The 24,171-nt window shown below is 55.3% G+C and overlaps 1 protein-coding gene and 1 long non-coding RNA gene across 5 annotated transcripts in view; one reads left to right on the forward strand and one right to left on the reverse strand.

The window, feature by feature from the left end:
- The window catches only part of LOC118967439 (uncharacterized), a 65,131-nt gene extending 55,734 nt beyond the window's left edge, over window positions 1-9,397 (forward strand). Inside the window, exon 3 of the long non-coding RNA XR_005054462.2 lies at window positions 7,050-9,397. This is a non-coding gene — a long non-coding RNA (uncharacterized lncRNA). The remainder of the gene's footprint in view (window positions 1-7,049) is intronic.
- Window positions 46-24,171, reverse strand: part of TTC28 (tetratricopeptide repeat domain 28) — a 577,193-nt gene continuing 553,067 nt past the window's right edge. For 3 of the 4 annotated variants that reach the window (XM_036993106.2, XM_073223237.1, XM_036993108.2), the window contains 9 exons: window positions 19,796-19,975; window positions 17,238-17,958; window positions 14,875-14,999; window positions 12,438-12,669; window positions 11,835-11,911; window positions 10,326-10,349; window positions 9,405-9,534; window positions 6,656-6,763; window positions 46-5,512 (listed from right to left, as the gene is read on the reverse strand). In XM_036993106.2, coding sequence (XP_036849001.1) covers window positions 3,888-5,512; window positions 6,656-6,763; window positions 9,405-9,534; window positions 10,326-10,349; window positions 11,835-11,911; window positions 12,438-12,669; window positions 14,875-14,999; window positions 17,238-17,958; window positions 19,796-19,975 — 3,222 coding nt within the window. In that variant the 3' untranslated portion in view covers window positions 46-3,887. The remainder of the gene's footprint in view (window positions 5,513-6,655; window positions 6,764-9,404; window positions 9,535-10,325; window positions 10,350-11,834; window positions 11,912-12,437; window positions 12,670-14,874; window positions 15,000-17,237; window positions 17,959-19,795; window positions 19,976-24,171) is intronic. The other variant, XM_036993107.2, reaches the window with a different exon arrangement.

Below are 24,171 nucleotides of genomic sequence, written 5' to 3' on the forward strand. Positions count from 1 at the left end.
CTGAAGAGTGTGGAATTGGAATAGAAATTGATTCAGATACAGCACTTAAAACCAAGGGGACTCATGCTTTAATAGACACTGAAATCACAAAGGAAGGCCAAGTGCCTTAGCAATCTCAATAAAAATATGAAGTTCTTTTTACATGGTAAATTTCAGAATATAAAAAGTTTAATGCCATCTGGAAACTGTGTAATTTACAAAAGAAGTCCACATAGGCCAAAGACGGCTAACACTGCATACAAGGGGTGTGAGTGCCAAGTGGGGAAGGCGTCTGAGGAGGGGAGAGGTAACCACGCGGGTCCTTACATGGAACATCTTTGAAGGATCTGGCACAAACAAGGGCCCAGTTCACAAACCACATGTACAATCATTTTTAGATAAAACAACAAAAGAGGTGGTGAAAATTATACAATTTTTATTTTCTGCCTACTTACTAAAAGTAAACCAGATTATTGCATGGCGTTTCTTCCAACCTGAACTGAAACTAACAAAGTGACAGTTCTCTTTGCAATGGGAGGCAATGGGACAGGCAACGTACTGGGGACTTGCCGCAGTGACCACCTGCTGGGGTCCATGGGAGAAAGCAAAGCAGTACAAGTCCCTGGGTGCAGCACTTTATCTCCTGCTGGGACCCAGCAAGCATCGGTGTGGACTGTGAGCTTTTGCAGTGGGTGGAGGTGAGAGCTTTGTTGTCTCACTTCATACAAATATAAATTTTAAAAAAATGTAAGTTTTAGCTATTTTTGTCTTGGGATATTGACTTAATTAAAGCCAGTGAAGAAGCTGAGTAGTGCACTGGTGAGAGTTAAGACAGGGTCTACAACCTTACTTTCCAGTCATACGGAGTTTCTAAGAGACGATTTTATTGCTTGTGTTCAGTGTGTTTGCATCTGGTGGAGTACAGGTGGGTCAGGGCTTTCCAGTTTCCTGAGCTGAAAACAACATATATCCAATGTTCTCTGCATCTGGTGAGGAAAAATAGTTTTGTACATTTTACCCACATCCACTGACTCCTTCCAAGTGGGGCAAAAAGCCAAGGACTAAACAGGAATCACTCGCTTCTACCCACATGGCTCTGGGTTCCCATGCATGCCAGTCAGTTTTATCCACAGTCTGACACTCGCTTCCCCTAGACTGTAGAGACAAAACCTTTAACTGTGTTCTCTGCCGCCTATACCGGGTGTCAGCAAACTTTCTCCTAAAAGGCCAGGCATTAGACAGCTTAGGCTTTGTGGGCCAACAGGCAAAGCCAAGAATATTGTGTAGGTACACAGAGAACTATTTAAAATTGTAAAATCCATTCCCAGCTCAAGGCCATAAAAAACCAGGCCTCCGACCTGACTCAGCCTGTGGGTCATAGTTTACCGACCCCTGATCTGTACAAAGAGATCTGTGAATTACACATCTTAGATAATTTTTAAGTGCATACTTTTTTCAGTGTAGCCTGAAAAGTTTGATTTTATATCCATTTTACTCATAGAAAACACCCAGATTGACAGTAAACAAAGAAGTGGTGAGTCTACAGTGATTTTTTTTTAAATCCTGTAATTTCATCATCTTTGCTTTTTCATTGAAGCTTATATCTAGGACAAAAAAAAAATCACATATACCATTTGGCTTTGCAACATGAAACTTGAATAACAATGTACTTAGGACTGCAACTAGGTTAGGATCCACAAGTCCTCCTAGCTGGCTTGGTAACCACGGAAGTGGTCAGGATGGTGGAGGGCGCGCACTAGAGGCGGGCAAACGGGTGGCGCACAGACCCCGGCCCTTTTCTCCAGGGCTCCTTGGCACTTGGGAAGGAGGCTGAGGTTTGCTGAGAAACAGCCTATCTACATATAGATTCAGAAATTTACTTTGAGGCTTAGTCTTCTTTGCAGAGGACCTGATTTTGCTATCTAAATGCACAGTGCTATAAACTTGGCTTTCATTTGCTACTCTGGTACTTTTATTAGCATTTATTTTTTTCCCTACTGACATAAAGACCACCTCATAATTGCTCGCTTTTTATAAAAAGTATTTCTCTTCCAGTGTTTGGATCAGGGTTAGAATGGGATCATCCTTATTGTTTGCTTTCATCAGCATAGCTGTTGGGTCAAATGCAAAAACCTCTATGACATAGCTCAGGAGAATAACACAAAAACTGAATAAATATCATCCTTCCCTCTTAGAGTACACTGAGGAACGGGGCAAGTGGTCAGAGTGTGTTTATAAAGTGAGCTCTTACCCAAGGTTACAGACTCCACCTGGGGGTCTTAGGTTAGGGTCCCTCCTGCCAGGCCCCTTGTGCCCACTCCATGTGTTGCTGGGCCAAGTGGCTGTCCACTTTTGTGTGATATACCCTCACAGTGGGGATGGTAGGATTTTAATTTTAGAATTAGCAAAAAGCGGTTTATTTAAATTCTCCAAACTAAACTTAGTACTGATAGGACTTTCAGCATTTTATTTCTTTATTGAAATAAGTTAATGGTTTCTGCTACCTGTTCTTTTGTCACGTCCCAGCTGGCAACAGTTTCAGTGTACTGTCACAGCCATACAACACTTTCAAAGACAACACTTTCAGGGACGTCTGTTTCCCTCTTCAGCAATAATCTGGGTGTAGATCCCAGCAACCACCCCCACACCCCCTGCTTCTCAGGCTGCCAACATGAAAGTCTGTGAGAGGGGAGGGGGCTTGTCCTTTGGACTGCAGGAGCAAGGGGCGTGGTCACAGCTAAGATGAGGGTCCATACGCAGTTCACTGATACGGGGTGCTGGGATTGTGGGGACCTGGCAACAGATTTAGATAGAAGAGGTTTTAGAGGCCTGGAGCTGGGAAAAAGAGAATAAACCTAAGCAGCTAATAAAGGTAATAGGAGCTGGAAGGCTAGATCTTAGTTAAATCTAGTTAGCCATGGAATTGTTTTTTTAATTTTTTTATTTTTTTGCTTGCTTATAAGAAAACTGGATAGTTTTAACCTTTCCCCCCCAAACTTGATAAAATTACTTGTTGTTGACTATTCAAAATTTGACATTTAAAAAATTTTTGAGCCTTTAAAAATAATAGCTATAAATGCAAAGTACTATTGATAGTAAAACCAAGTTGTTTGCCCACGTACAAAAAAGGTCAATAATGTTTTAAAAGCACAAAGTTGCATTTTAAATCTTAATTGCATAGTTCTAAATGCCTGGGTAAGAGTTGAGTTACATAAATTTTTTTAAGAAAATTCAAGTTTGGTTGACTGTGGAGCCCCAAGGACATTTGTAGAGCTTGGGGGAGCAGAGTTCAGCATGGAAGCACTGTTTAGACATGAATTATTGCGTGTTATTGTGGTGTTACAATATCATGAGACCAAAATTGCTACAATTATATAAATCATTGGCATTTTTAAAACCATTGTTGTTTTTGGCTGATACAACACTTTCATGTAGAATTCAACTCTGATTTTACATATCCAACGCCCAACCAGCACCTGAAAGCCGTAAAAAAAGCTCTCTTTGTACTTATGTGTATAAAAGGTACTGCATATATACCTCTTAGCAAAATATGTGCTCCCTTTCCTCTCCCCACCCCAGAACCAGGACCATCTTTGTACAAAAATCCTGTGAAGAATCACATCAAAAATGAGAAGCAGGGAGTTCAAGGTAAACATTGGATGAAGTGTGTAGAAAATTCCATGAACCTGTACCAACCCCACAGAAATCCTGGCTTTTGGTGAATCTGGCCCAGAGGCACCACCAGCTGTGTTTGTGGTGGCACCCGGGCGGGTGGTGCCCGGGGAGCGCGCCCACCGTGAGGTGGCCAGCGGCCGAGTGGGTGACGGACCTCAGACAAGGGAGTGCAGAGCGAGCGCCGTGCCCACCCGCGGCTGCTGCACCCAGAGTTAGTGTGTACAAAAGACGCTTTAGCACTTGGAGGAGGGAAAAAATCTTCCCGGGGACAGAAACTTGTAGCCGTTTCCAGAAGGAAGTCTCAAAGGGCGCGTGGGGGGCGCAGCAGGAGGGCTGGCGGGCAGTGTGCTCAGCGCAGTGGTCTCCGAGCGCCAGTGGCCATTGGGAGGCGCTTTCGGTGGTGTTTCTCCAGGTTGCTGCAAAGACAGCTCCTTAAGTTCAAGCTTGTCTACTCCTTCCTCCTTCTTGTGGTGCCGAGGTGACAAGTTTAATAGACTGAGGACATCTCTTTTGGAAGTCATGGTTCCAGGGGCCCCCCGGAATATTTTCATGGGTCCTGTGGAATGCTGGGGTGCGCTCTGCCAAAACATCTTCAGGTTATGGACTGCCTGCACTTTCTCATCGATGGCTGCCATTTTCAGTTTGTCTATGTCAGGAGCGTCAGCCGGACTCGAGCGAGCAGAACCGGCTGAGGAATAGGAGAGAGCTGGGGAAGGTGCACTGCCAGCAGGAGACTGGTGGCCTGAGCTTGGGGACGTGTTCCTTGGTGATTTGGAAATATGAGCACTGTAAGGAGAGCTGGGGTACTTCAGTTTGAAGAGAGGCTGGTCGGAGAGGGAAGTCTGGGAGTCGGAGCCAGGCGACGGCCGGCCACTGTGCTGGCTCGCGCTGTCCTTGTTGGAGGCCTCCGAGGTGGTGGGGCTGCTGTATCCTGAGCTCACCTTGGGGAGGGAGGAGCTTCTGGCTGGGGGCTTTGGTTTAACAGGAAGTGGCGATGGCTGACTCTTCTGGTGGGAGAGCGCAGGCCTGCTGAACGCACTGGTCTCTGATGCTCTGAACACGGCAGCGCTGTTTGGCACGGAAATGCCATCCTCAGAATTATTACTCTTGCTGGTCGGACCGCCGCCCCTGTGAAGACGCTCCACTGCAATGAGATGACTTTGTGTCTCCTCTAGAATTTTCTGGGCCAGCTCTTGTGGATCAAGCTTTGGATTGCTTTCTTCTTGGGACTTCACAGTACTGTCTGTTTCTGTGCTAGACTGGTCTGATTCTCCTGTATCTGAACTTGCTAGTTTTCCAACCTTTTGGAAGGGTGAGTTTGGGCTGGGAATCAAGGTCATTTTAACTGGAGAGTTTGGAGTGCTTATGCTCCCCTTGGAGCTTAGGGAAACCTTCATACCTCCAGCTGTCCCGACTTGGGGCTGTTTGTGATCTGGTGAGAAGCGTGTCTTTCTGTTTTCTTGGTAGGCTGCCAGAGGCTCAGTACTGATAATGGAAAACCCTTCGTATTCTTCCTCGTCTTTGCTGCCTGTAGGGCGGGTCTCAGGGGACAGCTGGCTCCGAGGCAGGGTGGCTCGCTGTGGGTAAGCATTCTTGGACCGGTCATAGTCCTGCCGTCCTCGGGGGCCCCCACCTTCTGACCCACCCTCAGGCTTGGAGACAAAGCTCATTGAAGAGGCGATGGAGCTTAGGCTGTACACAGATATGGCATCTGAGGCAATGCTGTCCGCACCGGTGGGGGAGAAGGGTGGGTGCTGGTAACCCAGAGGCAAGGCATTGGAGACGGACTGGGCTGAGGCCAGAGACTCCAGGGAAGATGAGCTGTCAAGGCTGAGGCGCTTGGGCAGCTCAGTAGAATCTAAGACAAATCAGAGTGCCCAGAGGGCAATTAGAATTCTATATGGTTTTGGTTTTTTCAAAATCATAAGCATCCTTCTATGCATAGAAGCTAGCAAAGATATTACGTGAGTGTTACTTAGACACAAGTTGAATTCATCTTGTAATCCTGAGAAGCACAGTCCTGTTGGAAAAGTAACTGTACAGAGGGAGAGAAACATCCTTAGACAACTGACAGCCCAGTAAGCCACAGACCCTGCCCACATCCACCTCCTGCTCTGACCAGGCCTGAGGACTGTGGCAGTCTGTGATGTCCCCTGCCCTCAGACACACCCACCATCCGTGCCAGCTGTGGCCACCTCGCTTCACACTCCAGCAACCTCCTGGGAGTCATGTACACTCACTCTCTGTGCCTCTCCTCCCGCCCTCTCCGAGCCCACTCCACTGCGCTCCAAATCCAGTGACCCTGCTCACACGGGATCACCCCATCCTCACTGCGCCTTCCCAGGCCCTCTTCCTCCCCTCAGACCTGTGTTCACATTGCTATCTCCAGGCCAGCCTCTCCCTTAACTTCAAACTCTCATAACCAGCTGCCTAGGTAGGTGTCTAATGGTTATCCCAAAAATGAATGAGTCCAAGATGGCACTCAAACCCATCCCTCCTGCCACTGTCAGGGTCTCAGCAAAAGGCAGTCCCATTCTGGCAGCCCCGAACAATGGTACCAACTGGGACCTCCTTCTGTCCGACGCACATGCTTCAGCAGATCCTGTTGGTTCTGCCTGCAAACCACAGCCACCGTCTGGGCCTGCATGTAGTCTCAGAACCACAAGCTGGGCCTCCAGCTTAGCGTTCTGAGAATGTCAGGCAGGTGAGCCCCCAGGGTCCCAAGAACAGCCGCCCGGGTCCCCCACCCTTCCTCGGTTCCGGCAGCTCTGCCGCCTTGTCTCATGTTCCAGTCCCACACTTGGCAGCACGTCGTCTGATAAGTACACGTATTCTCACTCTAAGTTCCCTGAGAGGGCTGTTTACTGCTCTCGAACAGCCCCTGATGCACACACAGAAAACGGTTATTCAGTTTTCTTGCCTTTCCCCAAACGCAGCCAGATGTGTGCTGGCGTCTGTTCCCAGGGGCGCCCACGAGGGCCGCGCTGGGCAAGGCTCTTACCGAAGAGGGCGAGCAGGGACTGGAGCGCAAAGTGCACGGTCCGCCGATTGGCTTGTTTCCCGGTTTTCAGGATTACTTCCTCCTGACCAACCTCACAGAGATCAAAGCCTAGAGGAACAAATCAGAGGAACATCCACTTCCTTAGGGAAGAGTCCGTATCCTGAAAAGGATGAGAGCTCTGGGGCTCCTCTCCCATCTCTGGGGAACCCTGCAGGCCCTCGGCAAGCACCCTGCCAGGGGTCCCCAGGGGCCAGCGTGGGCACTGGTCAGGGCTGTGGACACCGTACGGTCCCCCATCCCCACTAGCTGTGTCCACCCAGCTACGTTCTCCAGACCTGAGCGCTGGAATTACTAAGGCTCGCTAACATTTGTTGTTTTCTCCATTCCGTGGCAGAATAGGCGCCTGCAGGAGGCTGTCCGGGACAAAAGCTGGCCACTCCACTCCGCGCTGGGTCTAATGTTCAAAGCCACGCACAGGAAGGTGGAAGCTTCTCAAGGGCAAGGCTGCTGTCTTTACGTGTTGTTAGTGTTTGCCACCAAAGGCTTTGAAAAGCGCTCCCTCCAGAGATGAAGAATCTGCTTTCTGGCCTAACCACCACTCTGCCCAAGCCCCGGGGGCTGCTTCCTGAGCCTCGGGGTTCCAGTGAGACTTGGAGCAGGTGTGACAGAGGGCGTGAGCCTCCTGAGCAAGAGGCTGGCTAACGAGCAGTCGCCGCAGCCCTTGGGCTTGAGAGACGTGACAGAGGTGCCACAGAGGCGCCGCACACACACCTTCCTGGAAGAGCCTGCCAGATGCCTGTGCTCCCAGGCCTCTCAGTGCTGCGCGGCCTACACGCTGTGCATCTCCTGACAGAGGTCACGAAGGAGACGTTTATCTGTATTTGTATTCCTCCTCAAGGATTCTGACGTTGGCCTAATGCTATCATTCCCTTGGGAATTAGGTTCACTTAAGGAGGCAATTAGCATTCTGGCTGCTATGGGACATTGTCCTCTCTGAACTCAAAAACAGACAGCTCCTGAAAGCAACTACTGGAAAGTCTCTGAGAACACAGCCTTTTAAAATATAAATGTAACGTTTTAGTTAGAAATCTCAACCTTTACCAAAATGGTCTGAATTGGTTGCTTGAATAGAACTGACTCCCCTCCGTCACCGACAGCCACGCGAGGCCTTGGGCCAGATGCCGCCCCAGAGCGGACGGTCCACGAGCCTTGGAGCTCTCAGTAAGGGAGCGGCTTTCTCCCCAGTCTCAGTCCAGAGGATGTAGTGACTGTAAGTATGTGCACACCGATTCAGCGCTGACTATCTGTGGGACTTGGGAAGTACAGGACCATCAACCAAAATCTCCCCCAGTCCCAGGACCAGAGACAGCCAGTGATGCCCTGGCAAACCTCCAGCTCACAGGAGGAGGGCCCGCGGCCCCAGGAGGCTCAGGCCCTGCAGCCTGCCAGGGAAGGGAGAAGAGACCCATCCTGGGGGTGGACCTGGCCTCACTTCTGCTCCATGTGCTGACCATAGCTGCTTAGATGTAAATGTGTTCATTTTCAGCAGGAAGACTGCTTTAAGTCTACAGAAACAAGCAAATAGTACAAATTGCAAAGGACATGGAAGCATCTACTCCTAGGGGCCTCAGAGCCCATGTGGAGCTCTGTGAGTCTCCCTCTTTACCTTCAAAACCCAAAGGAGCCAGCCCTAAATTGCGGTGGGCTGGGAAAGGGCTCCTCAACGCAGGTTAGAAAAGACGGCCCAAACTGAATACCGAGGCTTCACAAGGAGAAGAAAAATTCCTTTTTAAGGCCTTGTTGCCCTGCCATGTCTGATGGCTGTTCCCTGTGAACTCAGTGGATTCAGGCTGTGTCACCTCCAGAGCCCCCCACTCCCTCAGGTCCACGGGCCTTGCCTCGCCTGCTCCCTTGCCCTGCGCACCGCAGCGTGGGCCTCACACTCACCAGAGGCTCTTCCCTCCGAAACACCCACAGGCTCTCTGGGCCTGCCTGACTCCCTGCCTCCCACCCCTCTACCACTGTCTGTCACAGTGCTCCCCCGAAATGAGATATTTTGTCTGTCTTCCCCAGTGGAATGAAAATCCCAAGTGGACAGGGCATTTTGTCCTTTGCTCACTGCTGTATCCCTCGTGCCTGGAACACTGCTTGGCACATAACAGGTGTTCAACAAAAAGCTTGTGAAGTGAGTGACTCCCAAGCAAGTCACAGGCACTGAATGAGGCAGAAGGAGGGCAGCTTACAGCCTCTTGCATTTTATTTAAAAATGCACCTGTTGTAAGTAAGTAACAGTTATGTCGGGAGCTGTCTCAGCTGCATTACCGGCTGAAAAGGCAGAGTGAGTGTCCGGGACTGAAGGATCCTGGTGAATGCACTTTGTCCCCAAGGTCAAATCCAAGGTGATGTCAATCATTTTTTTCTGCCAGTTTCCAGTACCCGGCGACAGACCGATTTTGAAATCATTACTTGATGACTTAAGCTTGACTCCTAACAGTACTGGAATCCAGCAGATTCATAGTAAGGTGATGACTACAAATGAGGGAGATGAAATCATAGCGTAGGGGAGATGGGGCAAAGCTGGAGGGCCATTTAATTGTGCTAAAGCACTGGAATCTTTAACTATTTTTAATAAAACATCTAAGAAAACACTAAGATGCCTAATAGTCTACCACCTTAAGCCAAGAGAAACTTGTTTTTTCTTTTAATGGAACTAAAGAAACCAATTAAGCCAAGGGATGCTCTGTCCTACCTAGAGCTGCCAGGAATTCATGACAGCCTGGGAGCCGCCACAGCTGGACGCTGATGGAGACCTGGATGGGAGCCGATGCAAAGTCCTGCTCCTTCTCGCCGGCCTGCAGCTGAACTAGCACCTGGTGGAGCTGAGGAAGGGAGAACCGTGTGAGCGCTCCTTCCCTGCACCGCCTGCCCCTCCAGCCCTCCCAGGACTTGTCCCCAAGTTACTGTGTCACCTGTTGTCCTCATCACTAAGGAAGTGTGTATAGCATCTGAAGTCCCTCTCACTGTGCCTTCATGCCTACTGTCTAGCTGTCCTCTCTCTGGGGAGCTGTATGGGCAGTGGGGGCTACAGGTCACAGGCAGCCCCCAGGCAGGGTTTCTGCTGCCAGCCTGGCACCTTCCATCATGCGCCCTTGGCTGCAAGGCTACTGAACGCAGGAGAGCGACATGGGGATTAAGAGGCCAGGGCAGGCCATGGGACTGGTCACCTCCAAGTCATCGCTACAATCTTGGGTTAAGTGGTGAAAAGCAGCGCAGCATTACACTTGGGCCTCAGCACTCTAGGAGCCCATGTGACCCACTGCGGTGCCTGTGGCGTTTCAGATTTCCTGAGTCCCTGAACTCTGCTTAGGGGTCTTGTGTGGGTTTAGAGTGTCACTCACTCAAACTTGCATCTGCCCTTGTTGTTCTGATGGAACTGGAAAGGTCAAATCAAGAACGAGAAGGGTGGAGCAGGAAAGGGGGAGCCAGAGCAGAGGAAGGGGCAGACCACCTGAGCCAGCAGCCCGGGGCACCCCACCCGGAGCGCGTGCTGGCCGTGCGTGTGGCTCAGAGAGACAGCGCATGTGCCCCGAGCTCAGAGCATGCCAGGGGAACTCGGGGTGGGCGGGAGCGGGCTCACCTGACAACAGTTGCTACTGAAAGTAGTACTCACCATTCCAACCATATTTTTAACAGCCTTCGGCCAGCAGATTATAAGAAAAAGAAAGAAAGAGAGAAAGAAGAGAGTTTAGACTCAAGCACAGGTGGTTATGCAACACAAGCTGATCACTGCTTAGGAAGCGCCACACCAGGCCCGCGGCTCTGACTGGGAGGGGACAGGAGCAAGAGTCAGCAGGACGCACAGGAAAACGAACAGCCACACCCAGGCCAGGCACGCTCAGGGTCAGGGTCAGCCAGGCCCTGCCCTGCCCTGCCAGGAGAGGACAGGGCAGGCCCCACTCAGAAAAGGGGCACATACAGGTCAGTCTGTAAACCAAAGTCCGTGGCTCCAGAGTGACCCAGGCAGGAAACCCCTGCGCTGCCTCCCAAACAAGAAATGAAGCAACTGCCTTTTTGGACATTTCAGAATGTAATTCTAGCTTCTCTTTTTGTAGAGCGCAGGCTTCTAGCCCTCCTGAGTTTAGGATATTTTACTATGTAATGTTCCAGAGGTATCTTCCTGATTCTATTCAACGAGCAGATGTAACACATTTGTGATAACAAATGTAGGGGCCAGATCACTGAGCTATGTTCCCAGTCGGGCTGGAAACAGCCCCAGGTAGGTGAGAGCTCCAGGCAGCACTCAGAGTTTTAGAGGTTAATCCGAGACGGAGCAGCTCTATTGCCACATGGAAATATTTCTGCTTAAAATGAAATCTGGTAAGTGTCTAATAACAATATATATTATTTTTTCAAATTATTATACTCCAAGGTAACTAAGAAAATGCTCTGTGCTCTTCAAGGGCTGCTATACCATCTAGAAGCCCTTCCACACACGGCTGTCTCCCTGGGGCTTGTTTCAGACCCTCACTGACCAACAGGAAGACCAGAAGCTCTGAGGCAAGTTGGGAAGGGCCTACATGGTGCTGAGAGTGAGACAGAATCTTGCAAATTCCTGAATTAGATTTATAAGAAAGCACATTGCTAAACACCTGCTAAGCTCTAAGCATCTTGCATAGGAGTTGACTTCGTGCTGACTCCTGTGCCTCGGTAGCTGTTTTGTTTCAGGCAGGGGCCATAGTTGGTCTGAGGATGAGTAGTGGAACATGGCATCTGTCCTTGCAGGCTGGCCCTGTACCTGCTGGCTTAGGGAAGGTGGCTGTAACACTTGTCAATGGGCTGAAGAAGTGGGTGGGTGGGTGGGGATGACAAGGTGCAGGAGGCCACTGAACGGAGAGTTCAGAAAATGCCCTGAGACTACAGGTCATGGGGGCCCCTTACACATCCTCTCAGGGCCCTAATGCTTTGGGACTCAGTGCCTGGAGTGGGGGCTGTAAGACCCTGCCCCTCAATGCCTGCAGTGCCAGGGGGGCTGTTCTCTTACTCCCAGCCCTTGCCATTTGCTCCAATCACAAAGGCTGAAAAATGCAATAAGAGTGCATTCCTTGCAAGTTTCTGTTTAGAGTCCAAAACCTCTGTCTTTGAGCCCTCAGCCTGGGCTCAGCAGTTCCTGCGGACTCACCCGGCTGATGAGCTGCTCGCCCGTCTCCGAGGCAGTGATGAGCTTGCAGAGGGCTTGCAGGGCCGGGCTGGGCAGACCTGAACCAAGAGGAAAGAGGTCACGTTATTTGGAGGGGCCTCTGCACCCACAGTCCTGCCTCCTTCCCGGGGAAAGCCTGACATATCTGCATTGGTAGGACTTTTAAAAGCTTGGGACAGCCAGGCATGTCCATCCATGTCTGACTCTGAAACAGAAAAAGTGGTCTCTGAGAGAAGGAGGTGGAGGCAGGGGCTGGCCCCGACCTGCTACAGTCCCCAGTGCATGGTCACACCCCGGCCCCGCCCCAGTGGCCTGGGCGCCGTCCCCCTGGGTGGAGCACGGAGGGCCCCTGGGCCCCAGCCCCGCTTCACTTGCTGGGGGCTGCACAGCTTTGCTCAGACCCAAAGCTGCCAGGTCAGCATCCATGGCAGCTGTTTGCCCAGCATTCCCGCCCATCACCCCAGGAAGAGGCAGAGGGTGCGTGGCCATCACAGGTGGAAAGATGAGGCCAAAAGCATGTGTTTCCTCCGAACGTGGCTGCCCCCACTCTGCCTGCTGACAGACCCCTGCCCCGCCTGGGCTCACCCAGCAGGGACTGGACGGTGCTGCTGCACTGCTGGAGCCGGTCACCCGGGTCCGAGGTCGGGAAGAAGACGGCCGCCGGCAGGCCGCTGGCGGGGGGGTCCAGCCGGAAGCCCACAGCGGTGAGGAGGGCCTGCCAGCCAGGGATGCCACCCACTTTGTTCTCTACACTCTGCTGGGACGTGTACATGGCGTTGCGCTGCCCATTCTGGATGCGTTGCAGGGACTTCTCCACCTAGAAGGAAGCGCAGAGGGGAATGAGGTGCTGCCCTGCTCAGGGCCAAGACTGGTGTCTTCCCAGTGGCTTTTGGGGAGCACGAGGGCCCATGTGTGAAGCCACAGCAGGACTGACTGGCGCCCGGGCCTAAGGACCACGACACAGCAATGGGAGGGAGCAGAGGGAAAGGGGTTCCGGTCAGAGTCCACAGGCACTGGGGTGAAGAGTTGTCCCCAGTTCCTCCTGCTGCAGGCTCTGCTCCACAGATGCTAAAGGAGGATTCGTCTGAAGTCCAACCTCAGGTCGGGGCCTGAGCCATGCAGTGGCATCCCAGCACTAGGATAAGCCCACGGGCCTTTGAGACCCCTTCACTGCCCTGTGTATAACACACAGCAAGTAGTGCCCCTTCCCCGAGCCCCTGACTCGTGCTTCATCCGCAGCACTGCCGCCCCTCTGCCATCGAGCACCCCTCTCTTTCACCTCGTGAGGCCTAGGCCGGTGCTGGCACACTCAGGTGGATGCATCCTAGTACGGACAACGCTAGCTCCCCTGGGTATGCCCCATGGGCTTTCCGCAGCACCCCCACATCCCAGTCCTTCCCCTGGCAGTTCCTCTAGGGGAGACCTCAGTCCACCCTGAGATAGTGCATGCCCTGGGGCATGTGTGCCGCCACTAGAGGGGGCAGAAGAGCTGGCCAAGATGTCGCCTGAGACAGTAAAACCCTGGGATGCTGGGTGCTGACAACACAGGTGGGAGGCAGTAGGCCTTCTGGGCAAGACAGCCAGCCAGCCAGCTGACTGTCCAACGGGCTGGAACAGCCTTGGAAACACAGTGCCCACTAGGGTCAGGGGGCACCCAGGGTAGTTAGAAGGAAGTGAGGGCTGGTGAACTTGACCTCTGACCCATGTACTCAGCCCCAGGAGATGAAGCCGAGAAGAAATCCCTTAAATGTTCCTCATGGCCAGTGGGGAGCAGCCCAGAGGCCTGGCTTTGCTCCATAGCCCGGCCTTGGAGAAGAAAGTCAGGTGGGTAGTGAGAGCAGTTCACTTATTTAAGAAATAGCTTGGGGGCTGCAGCAACGAAGGATGGTGACTTCAGGGTGACAGGGACCTGGAAAGGGTCCCTAGTGCTGAGCAACTTAAAGGCTCTGTGCAGTTTCCAGGCACAGGTTAAAATCTACTGAGACAGTCTGCTGAGATTCTCAAGGCACGCGGGCACAGCTACCCTGCAGCAGATGGCATGGGCCACCTCGAGTGTGGCGGGAGCACTCTGGGGATTTCCAGGCTATATCATTCCTGCCTGTGTACACAATGATTTCTTTCAGGCAGACCCCAGGCTAAAGAAGCGATGTGACTGACATATCACTGGGGGCTACCATCCCCAGGCCCAAGGGGCAGTAAGTTTGCCCAGCCCAGGGCCTCGGGGGAGCGCCTCCCCAGTCCTCCCCCTGCTGAGCAGACAGCCATGGTGTCCACACCTCCATCCCAGGCAGCTGCAGGGCAGCTGCTTGGCTCAAGTTTAGAAAGAGCCCGGATATGGTTTGTGCTGCCCATCCATGCCTGTGGCCCCCAGGCTGGTCCTCTGGCCCAGAACCCCAAGGAGGCTAAGAATCCTAAATCATCTGAAACAGCCTTCTGCGTTATCGAGATGGAAGGGTGCCACAAGTCTTATGTCACTGTTTCTGGGCTTGATTCATAACTCTAAACGTGCAGACAATGGCGTGGGGCCTGTCTGTACTCTTGCCCAGTCCCACGAAGGTCGGGGCTGCCCAGGAGCAGTGTGAGGCTTGGACTCTTGCCAACTGAATTTAGGGGAAGGCTGGCATCATCTGATATAAAACACCACCTCTCAGCTACTCTGTGTGTGCCAGCCACTCACCCTTTCTCTAATTCTCATGATAACCTTGAAAAGTTAATGTTTTATCTCCATTGAGTCTCAGCGGGCCAAGGTGACTTGCCCAAAGCCACGGGGCCCGGAAACAGCCGTGGTGTGGGCCCTTGCACACGGCCACTCCTCACTGCCCCTCTCTCAGGCCTTGGTGAGGACACTGCACCACACCGCCGTCGTGCCCACCGCAGGCCAATGGGCTCAACCTGGAGGCAGTGTCCCCTCCACACTCGTGCCCCTGGTGCTGGGGAAACCCCGGAGCCGCCCACTTCCTCTCGTGCACCCACAGCCAGCTCTCCGGGGCCGCCTGCTCCTCATCGGGTGAGGCCCCCTTACCAGGTGCAGCAGCACTCGCAGGGCATCCCGTGCACGCTCCGGATGCTGTAGGATCTCTGTGAGGGCCTGGCCGATGAGTGACGAGGGACTGTTCAGCTTAACGTCGCTCCCGATGAGCAGGAACCCTGGGGAGGGGAGGGAAGGGTGCCTCAGGGCCAGGCCGTCTGGTCCCCACGGCCCGCCCAGGCTCAGCGTTGCCCACTGGCTGCGGGCCCTCTGACTCCCTGCAGGGCACTTGGTGCCCCTTCTGTCCCCTTCCTTTTAAGAATTGATACTGTTCCACTGCTTAGTAAGCGAAGAGGTGTTTTGTCGTGAGAGGGCTTCTGCTTGCCTGCTGAGAAAAGGCAGGAAAGGCTGTGTGGCCCCAGGGCTGGCGCCCAGGTCCCCAGGGTCCTTCCCCGGCTTGGCCACTGTTCCCGGGAATGACCTCCCTGTTCTCCTGTTAGCTCATCTGTGTTTGTCAGGAGCATGTCTGGGACGGAGCCACCACAGGAGAGGGAGGGGGGAGGTGCCCCCAGATGTGGGGGGGAGCAGGCAGCGGGGCTGGGAGAGCCTCACCCGCCAGGACTGGCCTCTTCCTTCCGCACCCACTGCTGTGAGCAGGGCCTTGGGGAGACAGGCACCTTCTCAAGCTACCAAGCAACTTTGGGACCAACATGCTCCCCCAAAAAATGGAAGGAAAGGATTTTCTAAGAGAATGAACAAGCCGAGGCTGTTTCTAAGGGCAACAGGCAATATTATTCAACATTTTCCCCACAACAAAGCTGTGACTTTTATACTGTCTGTCACTGAAACTACACAAGGACAAAAGTACCATGTCTCTAACCATGTCTATAATGCTGGGAAGATGGAGAGGGGAGTCTCACACAAAGGGGCCTGTCGGGAATAAATGGCCAAGGGCAGGGGCCGGGTTCCCACAACCGCTGCAGCTTGTTCTGTGGGACCGTGCAGGGCCGAATCGGCTGCTGCCTGGCAGGAGCGTTCTTAACACACGCCGCGTGCTGAGGACGATCCCAGGAGCCCTGCTCTCACTGCACACCTGCAGCCCCCGGGAGCACGCAGCTCAACAGCACAGCCAGGCCCAAACCCTCAGTGCCCCCGGCCCCTCGCGGACCGGGGTGGGCGGGAGGTGGAGGGCACGAGAGAGGGTGTGTGAGGGGCAGGACGAGCGCTACTTCGTCTCTGCATGCCTTTTTGAAAAATACTGCAGGTGCGTGTGCTGGTGAAGTGAACAGAGGTTTCCATTTCCTAACACATGGCTCACCACTTGCTGGCCGACGGGGCCCAGGAACTCGTGGTGCCACTTTGGGGTTGTCCCCCCTTGGAAAATGACACCAGCGACATCCTCACGTCTAAGCGTTCTGTTCTGAGAGGTCTTCCTCTCAAGATGAAAGCCATTTTGTTCCCAGTTTTAAAATATATACATGGATGGCATATGTTGCGATTAACACAATAAAATGTGTATGTATGTTTGAAAACAGTGTTTTTGGTGTTCCTCTGTTCCTCAAGGTTTCAAACACTCTTGTTCGGTCGGCTGGTACCACCGTTCGGGAACTGGTGGGACATTCCCTCTGCTCTGGAGTGCCCAGGCTGGGAGACCCCCAGACCGGAGGGTCACAGGTGTGTCTGCACACCACCGGGTGGGGGTCCGCCTGGGCCGGGTCTGGACTCTGAGGACCACAGCCTGTCAGGTTGGGCCTCCTGCCTGGGAGGGTGCACAACTCTCCACACGCAGCTGAGAGGCAGAGTCCCCTGAATAACCGGATGTCATGGGGAACGTGCTCCCTCACCCCCAAGCCTCTGTGCCCCTGCGGCAGACCCCCCAGAGCCCCGCCCTTGGCCCTCCAGAATGTGCAGTGCCCCACAGGTCACAAGACACTCAACCGCCTCCTCACAGGTCCCCTCGGATGTGGGCAGGGAGGTATCATCAGCCCTGCTGGTAACCCTTTGTTACCACTGAGGACACTGGGCATCAGAGAGGGTAAGAAACCTGCGTCAGGTCACACAGCCGGAACACGGAGCCAGATCAAAACCAAGTCTTCCCATGACTGAATCCAGGGTCTTTCTACCACACTGCTCACTTGTACAGCCACAGGAGTTTACATGATGGCGCCCTAAAATGGGTCACCCACTGCACACTAGCCTAAGGAGGAGTTTGACATTCACACTCCAGTGGCCAACCGCCCTGCCGTTCCTGGTGAAAAGTCTGCTTTAATACCACAGGAATGAAAGGCTGATTTGGCAGAGGGCGAGTCCCGGCCAGCGCCGCTCTCCCCGCCTCTCCCCGCGCGGCCTTTCCCCGGGGCCCCTGCCCTCCCACCCCCAGCGGGGGCGCGCTGAGGACCGACCCCCGAGGTTCCTACCTGCCCAGTTGGAGGGGTGCGAGAAGGCCTTGCTGCTCTGCACCGCCTTCATGGCCTCCCCCAGGGCAGCGCTGGCTTTCAGGCCATTCAGCAGGGACGAGTAGAAGGCGTGGAGAAACATCTTGGAGGCGGCCACGGGCACTGGCCACAGGGACACGAGGACGCACTGCGCGCCCGCGGCCAGGAAGGCGCGCGTTAGCGCGACGACACCGTCGGCTGTGGCTTTGCTGTTGGACTCCTGGGAGGAGCCCAGGACCACCAGCTTCACCGGAAGCCGCAGGTCCAGGACGTCGGCGGCCGTGAGCAGCAGCTCCTGCAGGGGCGGGCAGTCCGAGATGCTCTCCCCGTCGCTGGCGTCGTCCTGCACCCGCAGGGACTCGGGGATCGTGTAGGGGTGGCCAAAGGAGCTCTTGCTGCCGGCGGGGTTGCCCTCCGCGCTGGGCGTGAGGACCAGCGCTGACAGCTTCCAGGAGATGTGGGTGGCAAAGTGGGCACACTCGGCCTGGGTCAGGGCGCTCATAACCCTCTCTTTGGTGGCCACGCTGCCCACCAGGGGCTGGCAGCCCAGCAGCTCCGATACCATGTAGGCCTCCTCCTCGGCCGACGGCATGGGCCCCCACAGCCACCTGTCCATCACCGCGGACGGGAGCTTGGGGTTGCCGATGACGGCTGCCATGGATGTGGAGCTGGAGCACGCGGGCGGGTTCCTCCTCAGGTGGGTCTGGGCCGGGAGGAAAGAGAAGCGGGGGGTCAGGCGGCGCCGGGGGCCCAAGGCTCTCAGGGCGGGGCGGGGCCCCCGAACCAGCAGCCCCTCCTTCATCCAGCAGCGCGTGTTACTAAGAATCAAACCTGCCGTGAGAAGCTCCGGAAAATAATCCGGGCCCTTCCCGCCCGTCAGGCCCAGGAGGCCTGGGGCTCTGATGGGTCAGAGTGGGTGGGAGGTGAGGGTCTGGTGCCAGCCCGCCCCACGGCGCTCACCCCCACAGGCCTCCCTGTGAGCCCCTCAATAAGGGGAGCCCGTTCCACATGAGACAAGGGCTTTGAGGGGTGACTTTGTGCAAACTGTGCAAAAAGCAAGTCAATCTTCAGGCAGACAGCCAAATCACATCCCTTAGGGGTGCAGGGTACTGAAAAGATCACAGTTCTCTTCATTTTGTATGTTGCAAGATAAAAACATCACCGAATTATAAAACCGGCCGAGAGAAGTCCAACAGACCTCTGGTTCTCCCCCAGACTTTGGATGCTTTTGTGAAAACATTACCAAATTATTTTTTAAATAACTTTTTTGGTTATATTTTGAAACTATTTTTCAAAATAACTGCTTGGAGACACCTCAGATTTGGGTAAGAGAAATGCCTGCTGGGTGCCTGCTGGGAGACAGGACTCGTGCACTCCCTGGCCAAGGTGGCAAACGGCCAGCGTGCTGTTGTCCTCAACGTGAAGCTCTGTTTGCACGGCTGGGCCCTGGGCGCTCCTGCGGCAGTGCCACGAGCCCGCCCTCTGCACAGGGCAGCATCTGCTCTGCAGCCTGGGGCGCGCAGCCAGCCACAGACTCCCGAAAACTCCGAGAAAATTGTTTCTTTCACTTTGAATTGATTCTGTCCCACGGGAAATGTACAGTTCAGCAACAGAAACTGTCAAAACCGAGATCTTCAAAACCTGAGGAGGTGGAGTCCGGGTTTGAACCTTGCTGGGAACCAGGGTCAGCGGAGACAGCGGCAGACCCGGTGGGGGCAGCCTGGGGCCTGGGGTCTGGGTGCCTCCCCCGGCGGGGGTGGGGGGAGGCGTGTCTGGCATCAGAGGGCCTCTGAGAGCAGCTGGCAGCCCAAGGGCATGTTTAAGTTTGAAGACAGAGCAGCTTGGGTCCCCGGTGAGGACGGGCCTGCTGCTGGGCAGGGGCACTAGGGCCGCGGGGGCTCAGAAGGGTGCCTGGGTTTGGGGTCCCCGAGTGCGTCTGGGACGAGGATGCAGAATGGGCTCAGAAGCCTCTCTGACCAGGCAGGCAGGGCCCAGGGAGGCTGTGGGCTGAGACCCACTGCCACCCTTCTGATCCTCACAGACGTTTCTTCCATACTGAGTTTTTTTGCTGAATGAGACCCAAGTCCCTGCCGCTCCCCTGGGAACCAGCTCATTTGGTCTGAGGTTCCTCTGTTGGCCTGAGGCGGCCTGGGCACTAGTCAGCGGCGAGCCTGAGGCTGGGCCGAACGTGGCCTTGCCGCCCCCAGCGTCTCCCTGGGGGTCGTGTGTGCTGGTGGGTAACCAGCTTCCTCAGACTTCCTCCAGCCTGACTCAGGGCCTCCAAGCAGCTCACCACCATGTCAGCACAGTAAGAAACTGGGAGAGGAATGACCCAAACATGGCTTCCTGAGGCAGAAAGAACTGTCGGGCTAGAAGAAGGGCTGTCCCCCTACCTTCACACAGACCCACGCCGGTCATAGACCCAGCTGCAACCTACAAAATAGATATTATGAAGAGATCACATCCAATCCCTTAGCAGCCCAGTCTGGCCAGGAAGCCCATGCCCCGAGGACGCTCCGCAGCGTGCCCTGGAGCCTTACCTTGGACTGTGGGCCAAGGGAGCGGACGGAGGGGACGGCGATGAGAGCAAAGCGCTCGTACAGGTACTCGTTGGAGGAGCTCCCCTTCAGGAGGGCGAAGGGGATGAGGTAGAGCTCCCCCTCCAGAACCAGGATGAGCTGCCGGTGCCGGCCGACCGGGCCGCTGGAGTGCATCAGGCCCTGCAGAGCAAGCACACGGCAGCTGACACAGGCTCCCGAGCAGTGGGCAGCAGCACCCGGAAGGGACCAGGCGGGTTCAGAGGGCCCACTGGAGAGTGTGCATGCTAGGGTGCTGGGGTGCCAGGGCCTCTGCCTGCCTCCTGGGCCCAAAGAGGAGGTCAGAGGACAGTGTCTCCAAGGCAGCAGGGCAGGAGACTGGGGTCACCAGCCGGGGCAGGTGGGTGGGGCTTGTCCCACAAAGACAAGGACCAGCCCCAGCAGATCCAGACGTTTCTATGGGAGGCAGGGAATTGGCCCAGAAGGAGCTCGGCGGGCCATGCAGTGGCCCAGGGGCACAGGGCTGGGGGCGCTGCCTCGGCACAGGGGCCTTGAGAGCTGGTAGGAATGACTCCTCTCAGCAGACAGTGAGAGCTGACCTGGGGGGCATGTCGCCCACAGGCAGTGAGAGCTCCACCTGGGTGGGCATGTCACCCACAGGCAGTGAGAGCTCCACCTGGGGTGGGGGGTGTCGCCCACAGGCAGTGAGAGCTCCACCTGGGGTGGGGGGTGTCACCCACAGGCAGTGAGACCTCCACCTGGGTGGGTGTGTTGCCCACTTCTACCAACAACCACCAGAGTCCAGATGGAACCTTCAGGAACCAGGGCAGCAGCCCCTGGAGGAGTAGGGTTCCGGATTCAGGACCCTCCATGGCCTCCGGGCCTCTGTGCGGTCCCTGAGGAGGCAGAGGCTGGACCCTCGGCCCCAGCTCTGCAGGTGCTGTCCCCACTCGCTCCACTGGGCTCTCAGGGGCTCTACTGCACTGAGGTGACACCCTTCACTCCTGAAGGGGCCCCCTTGAGGGCCTGGGCGCAGGTTGCACGCAGGCCCACAGCAGACAGACACCCTGGTTCCTGCTGTCTACACACATTTCTTTCTAGAAGAGTCACTGCTGGAGACCGAGGCCATGTGAATCCTGAAAAAATAAGCAGGCAGCAACCGTGGACATGACTTGACACAGGCTGACGGGAATGAAGAGGCGAGCAGGAGCTGTGTCTGGTGCTCAAGGAGACAGGCCAGAGCCCGCAGGGAGGAGCATGCGTGTCAGGGGTGGGGCTGGCTCTGTGGGAAGCCCTCACCGCAGGGCGTCCACTGCGCAGAGCACCCAGGGTGCCGCTGTGCAAGGAAGCCAATGTGCACGCCTAATCCATCTGACACTGTCCTGCAGGCACTCGGCTGTGGGTGGCAGAAGGCACTCTGCTAACCCAAAGTGACATGTGCCTGGTGGGACATTCAGTCTGTACAGACCCCCTGTGGCTTTCTTTTTTAAATTCTAGATGCATGTAAAGAAAGCAGAAATAAAAATTATTAAGCCAATTGGCTTCTTGTTTTAAGTGCTATTTTCCAATTAGAGTAAAAGAACATTGCACAGCCCAAGAGGGGAGAAGCGGGTGTGCCACAGTGGCCCTTCCAGTGACTGTGATGTGCCCGGGCTGGCACCAGGAGGGGTGAGGGTGGGTGCTGGCAGCCCTGCCCCACACCAGCTGTCAGTTCCCGGGCCCACTGTGCCTGCAGTGGGCCATCACGGAGGCCCCTGCCTGGGCCTGCAGGGGGAGTGGCTCTGGGACGCCCCTCTGGAGGGCAGTGCCATGCCCTGCTACAGTGTGCCACCCGGACCTGGAATTGGGCCAGAGCAGCTGGGCTGAATGGTACCTGGGCCAGCAGCTGTGGCAGGGACAGCCACTACTGCCCAGTGAGAGCCCTGCTGCCCGACAAGTGGGCGACATGGGGGCTTAGGCCACTGGCCATGTATAAAATGACCCATCCTCGACTGAGCTGGCATCGCCAGGTGGTGCTGGAGGAGACGCCAGCCGCACCCCTGCACATCCCCTCTGGATGCCTGCTGCCAGGGCCTGAACTCCAAGAAGTCTCTGTCAGGTGTCACCCCACAGGACGCTGAGCACAGGACACACACCACTCTCACCCGCGTCCGCGGTCCCGACAGCACCTACACGTGGGAACCAAAGGCGACTCAGGGAGCACCGGGCTGGGTGGGAGGGGGGCACGGGCTGCGAGCCACGTTGGGGAAGGGGTGGCCGGCTGAGTGTCTCCACGGGGCCTCTGCTAACTCCGCCCGCAAGTGACCGTCACACCTGGGGCACAAGCCTAGACATGGGTGACCTCATGTCCCTGAAAGGCGGCTTGGGTCTCTTCTCCGACAAGTGATCTGACCTTTCTACGAGGGCAGCCATCTATGTCAGAAGTCCTTCTCCACACTGGCCTCAGCTTCTCCGGCAGCCATCGCAGTGCTATCGTGATGCCTACGGTGGGCCGTGGGGAGGCCAAATAAGTGAAAGATTCAGGCCCTGCTTGGGGCCTTACCATCACGGACTCAGAAAAAGAATGTGTACCAGGAGCCACTACAGAGTGAGGCAGTGTCAAATATAAGAGCACCACGGAAGTCTAACATGCCAGCCCCAGAGGGTGGCTGTGCCTACCTGGGACACAATGCTGAGCCCCACCAGGAGGCTACTGCACAGAGGGCTGTGGAGGGCCGGGCCGGACCGGGCCTGGGCAGGTGGGGCCCCGGGGGCAGGTGGAGCGGGACACGGGAGTCAGACTGTGGCTCTCGACGGGCCGTAAGGACCTGCCCTGCGTCCTCCACTACGGAGCCTCCGAGGAAGCATTCAGAGGCATCCTGTGGCACAGGCGATGGGGCTGCGCATGGTGATTCAGGCAAGGAGATGTACCTCCAGATTCGGGGACAAGGAGACTTGCCAGGACTTGGTGAAGAGTGAGTGTAGGGGTGAGGAGACGGACACCTCTGAAATCCTAGCCTGGGACACTGGGAGGCTCTTGTCTGAATGGACTGCACATCCCAGTCCACAGGTCTGGGTCCTCTGCGGACAGCGCCTCGTGGCTGGCATGGAGCTGGCACGTGTGGACAGCCTTTAATGAGGGCCCTGGATGGGACTGGAAGGAGCTGGGTGACAGCAGCACCAGCTTGTGGGCAGACAGACTGCATGGCAGACTGACAGCCATCATTAAAAGACAGTGGGAAAATGATTAAAGATTGTGGAAAGATGCCCTAGAAACCGTCTACAAAATGCTGCCCTTGTGGTGGAAGATTAGCTATAAGCCAATGTGAACTTGAAAACAGAAAATTAAGTGATCTCTCTATCCAAGTACATATCATCTGTTGGGTGAAAAGGGAGAGAGAATTCAAGGAAATGCTCCTCTGTGCCCCTGTGCATCAGTCCAGAAAGGGTATCCGCCGGATCTGTACGTCCACAGTTTGGAAGATAAAAGGCCTCGGCATCAGCCCCAAGCCAGCAGCTCATAGTCCAGCAAGTTGCAGCAAAGAGGGGACTTGGTGACCTCTGAAGTCTCTAAAAAGTTCTACTTTCTCTGGAAGTAGGACGGGACCGGTGGCCAGGTGTACGACAATGCATCTGTTCCCCCTGCTGTCTGACCAGCAGGCTGGCCAGGAGGGAAAGGAGGGCGCATCCTGCAGGGAGGCCTGGCAGCAGGCGGAGGCAGGCTAAGGCCCAGGGCTCTGCAGAGGGAGAGGGCTGTTCCTTTAGATGGGGTGGGCAGGCGGCTCCGGAGGGCTGCTCTCCATTTATGGCCTCTCAGCTGCTCACACCCCATCACTGACACCCGTGACTCCTGCGTGGCAATACGCCGATTCCTGCAGCCGTCTCCTATCAAGTGACCACCACGCTGAGCTTTCTCAGGAGGGTGCTGAGGGGCACTGTAGGGGAAAGGGGTCTCCTCCCAGCCTAGGTCAGCGGGGGGGGGGTGTGTGTGTGAGGACATCTGGGAGCCCAGAACTTAGCCCTTCTGCAACCTTGCACCCTCAGCCTAGGATAACCACGCCTCAGCCCTCGATATATAGAAACCAGGGCCTGCGACCCTGGACACTCCACCCCCAGTCACCTGGGCTCCCACTGCACACCCTGCCATCAGGAGCCGATCGCCTGGCTGCTGCCTGCATGCAGAGAGTGGCCTCTTGCTCACTTGGAGGCTCTAGGCTGGTTCTGGCCCAGCCAAACCAGTGACCGTCTGGCTGGGCAGCAGGCTGAGCCGCCCTCTCCAGTGCATCCTGCCTTGGGTGCACTTCCTCGGCCCTGAGACCCGCACAGGGAGAGCTGCCTTCCATCATACAGGTCCTGTCTTACCACAGGGAATAGGCCTTCACGTTAAAGGGTCCCGGGGT

The sequence above is a fragment of the Manis javanica genome, chromosome 15, assembly GCF_040802235.1.
Source record: "Manis javanica isolate MJ-LG chromosome 15, MJ_LKY, whole genome shotgun sequence".
Classification (NCBI taxonomy): domain Eukaryota; kingdom Metazoa; phylum Chordata; class Mammalia; order Pholidota; family Manidae; genus Manis; species Manis javanica.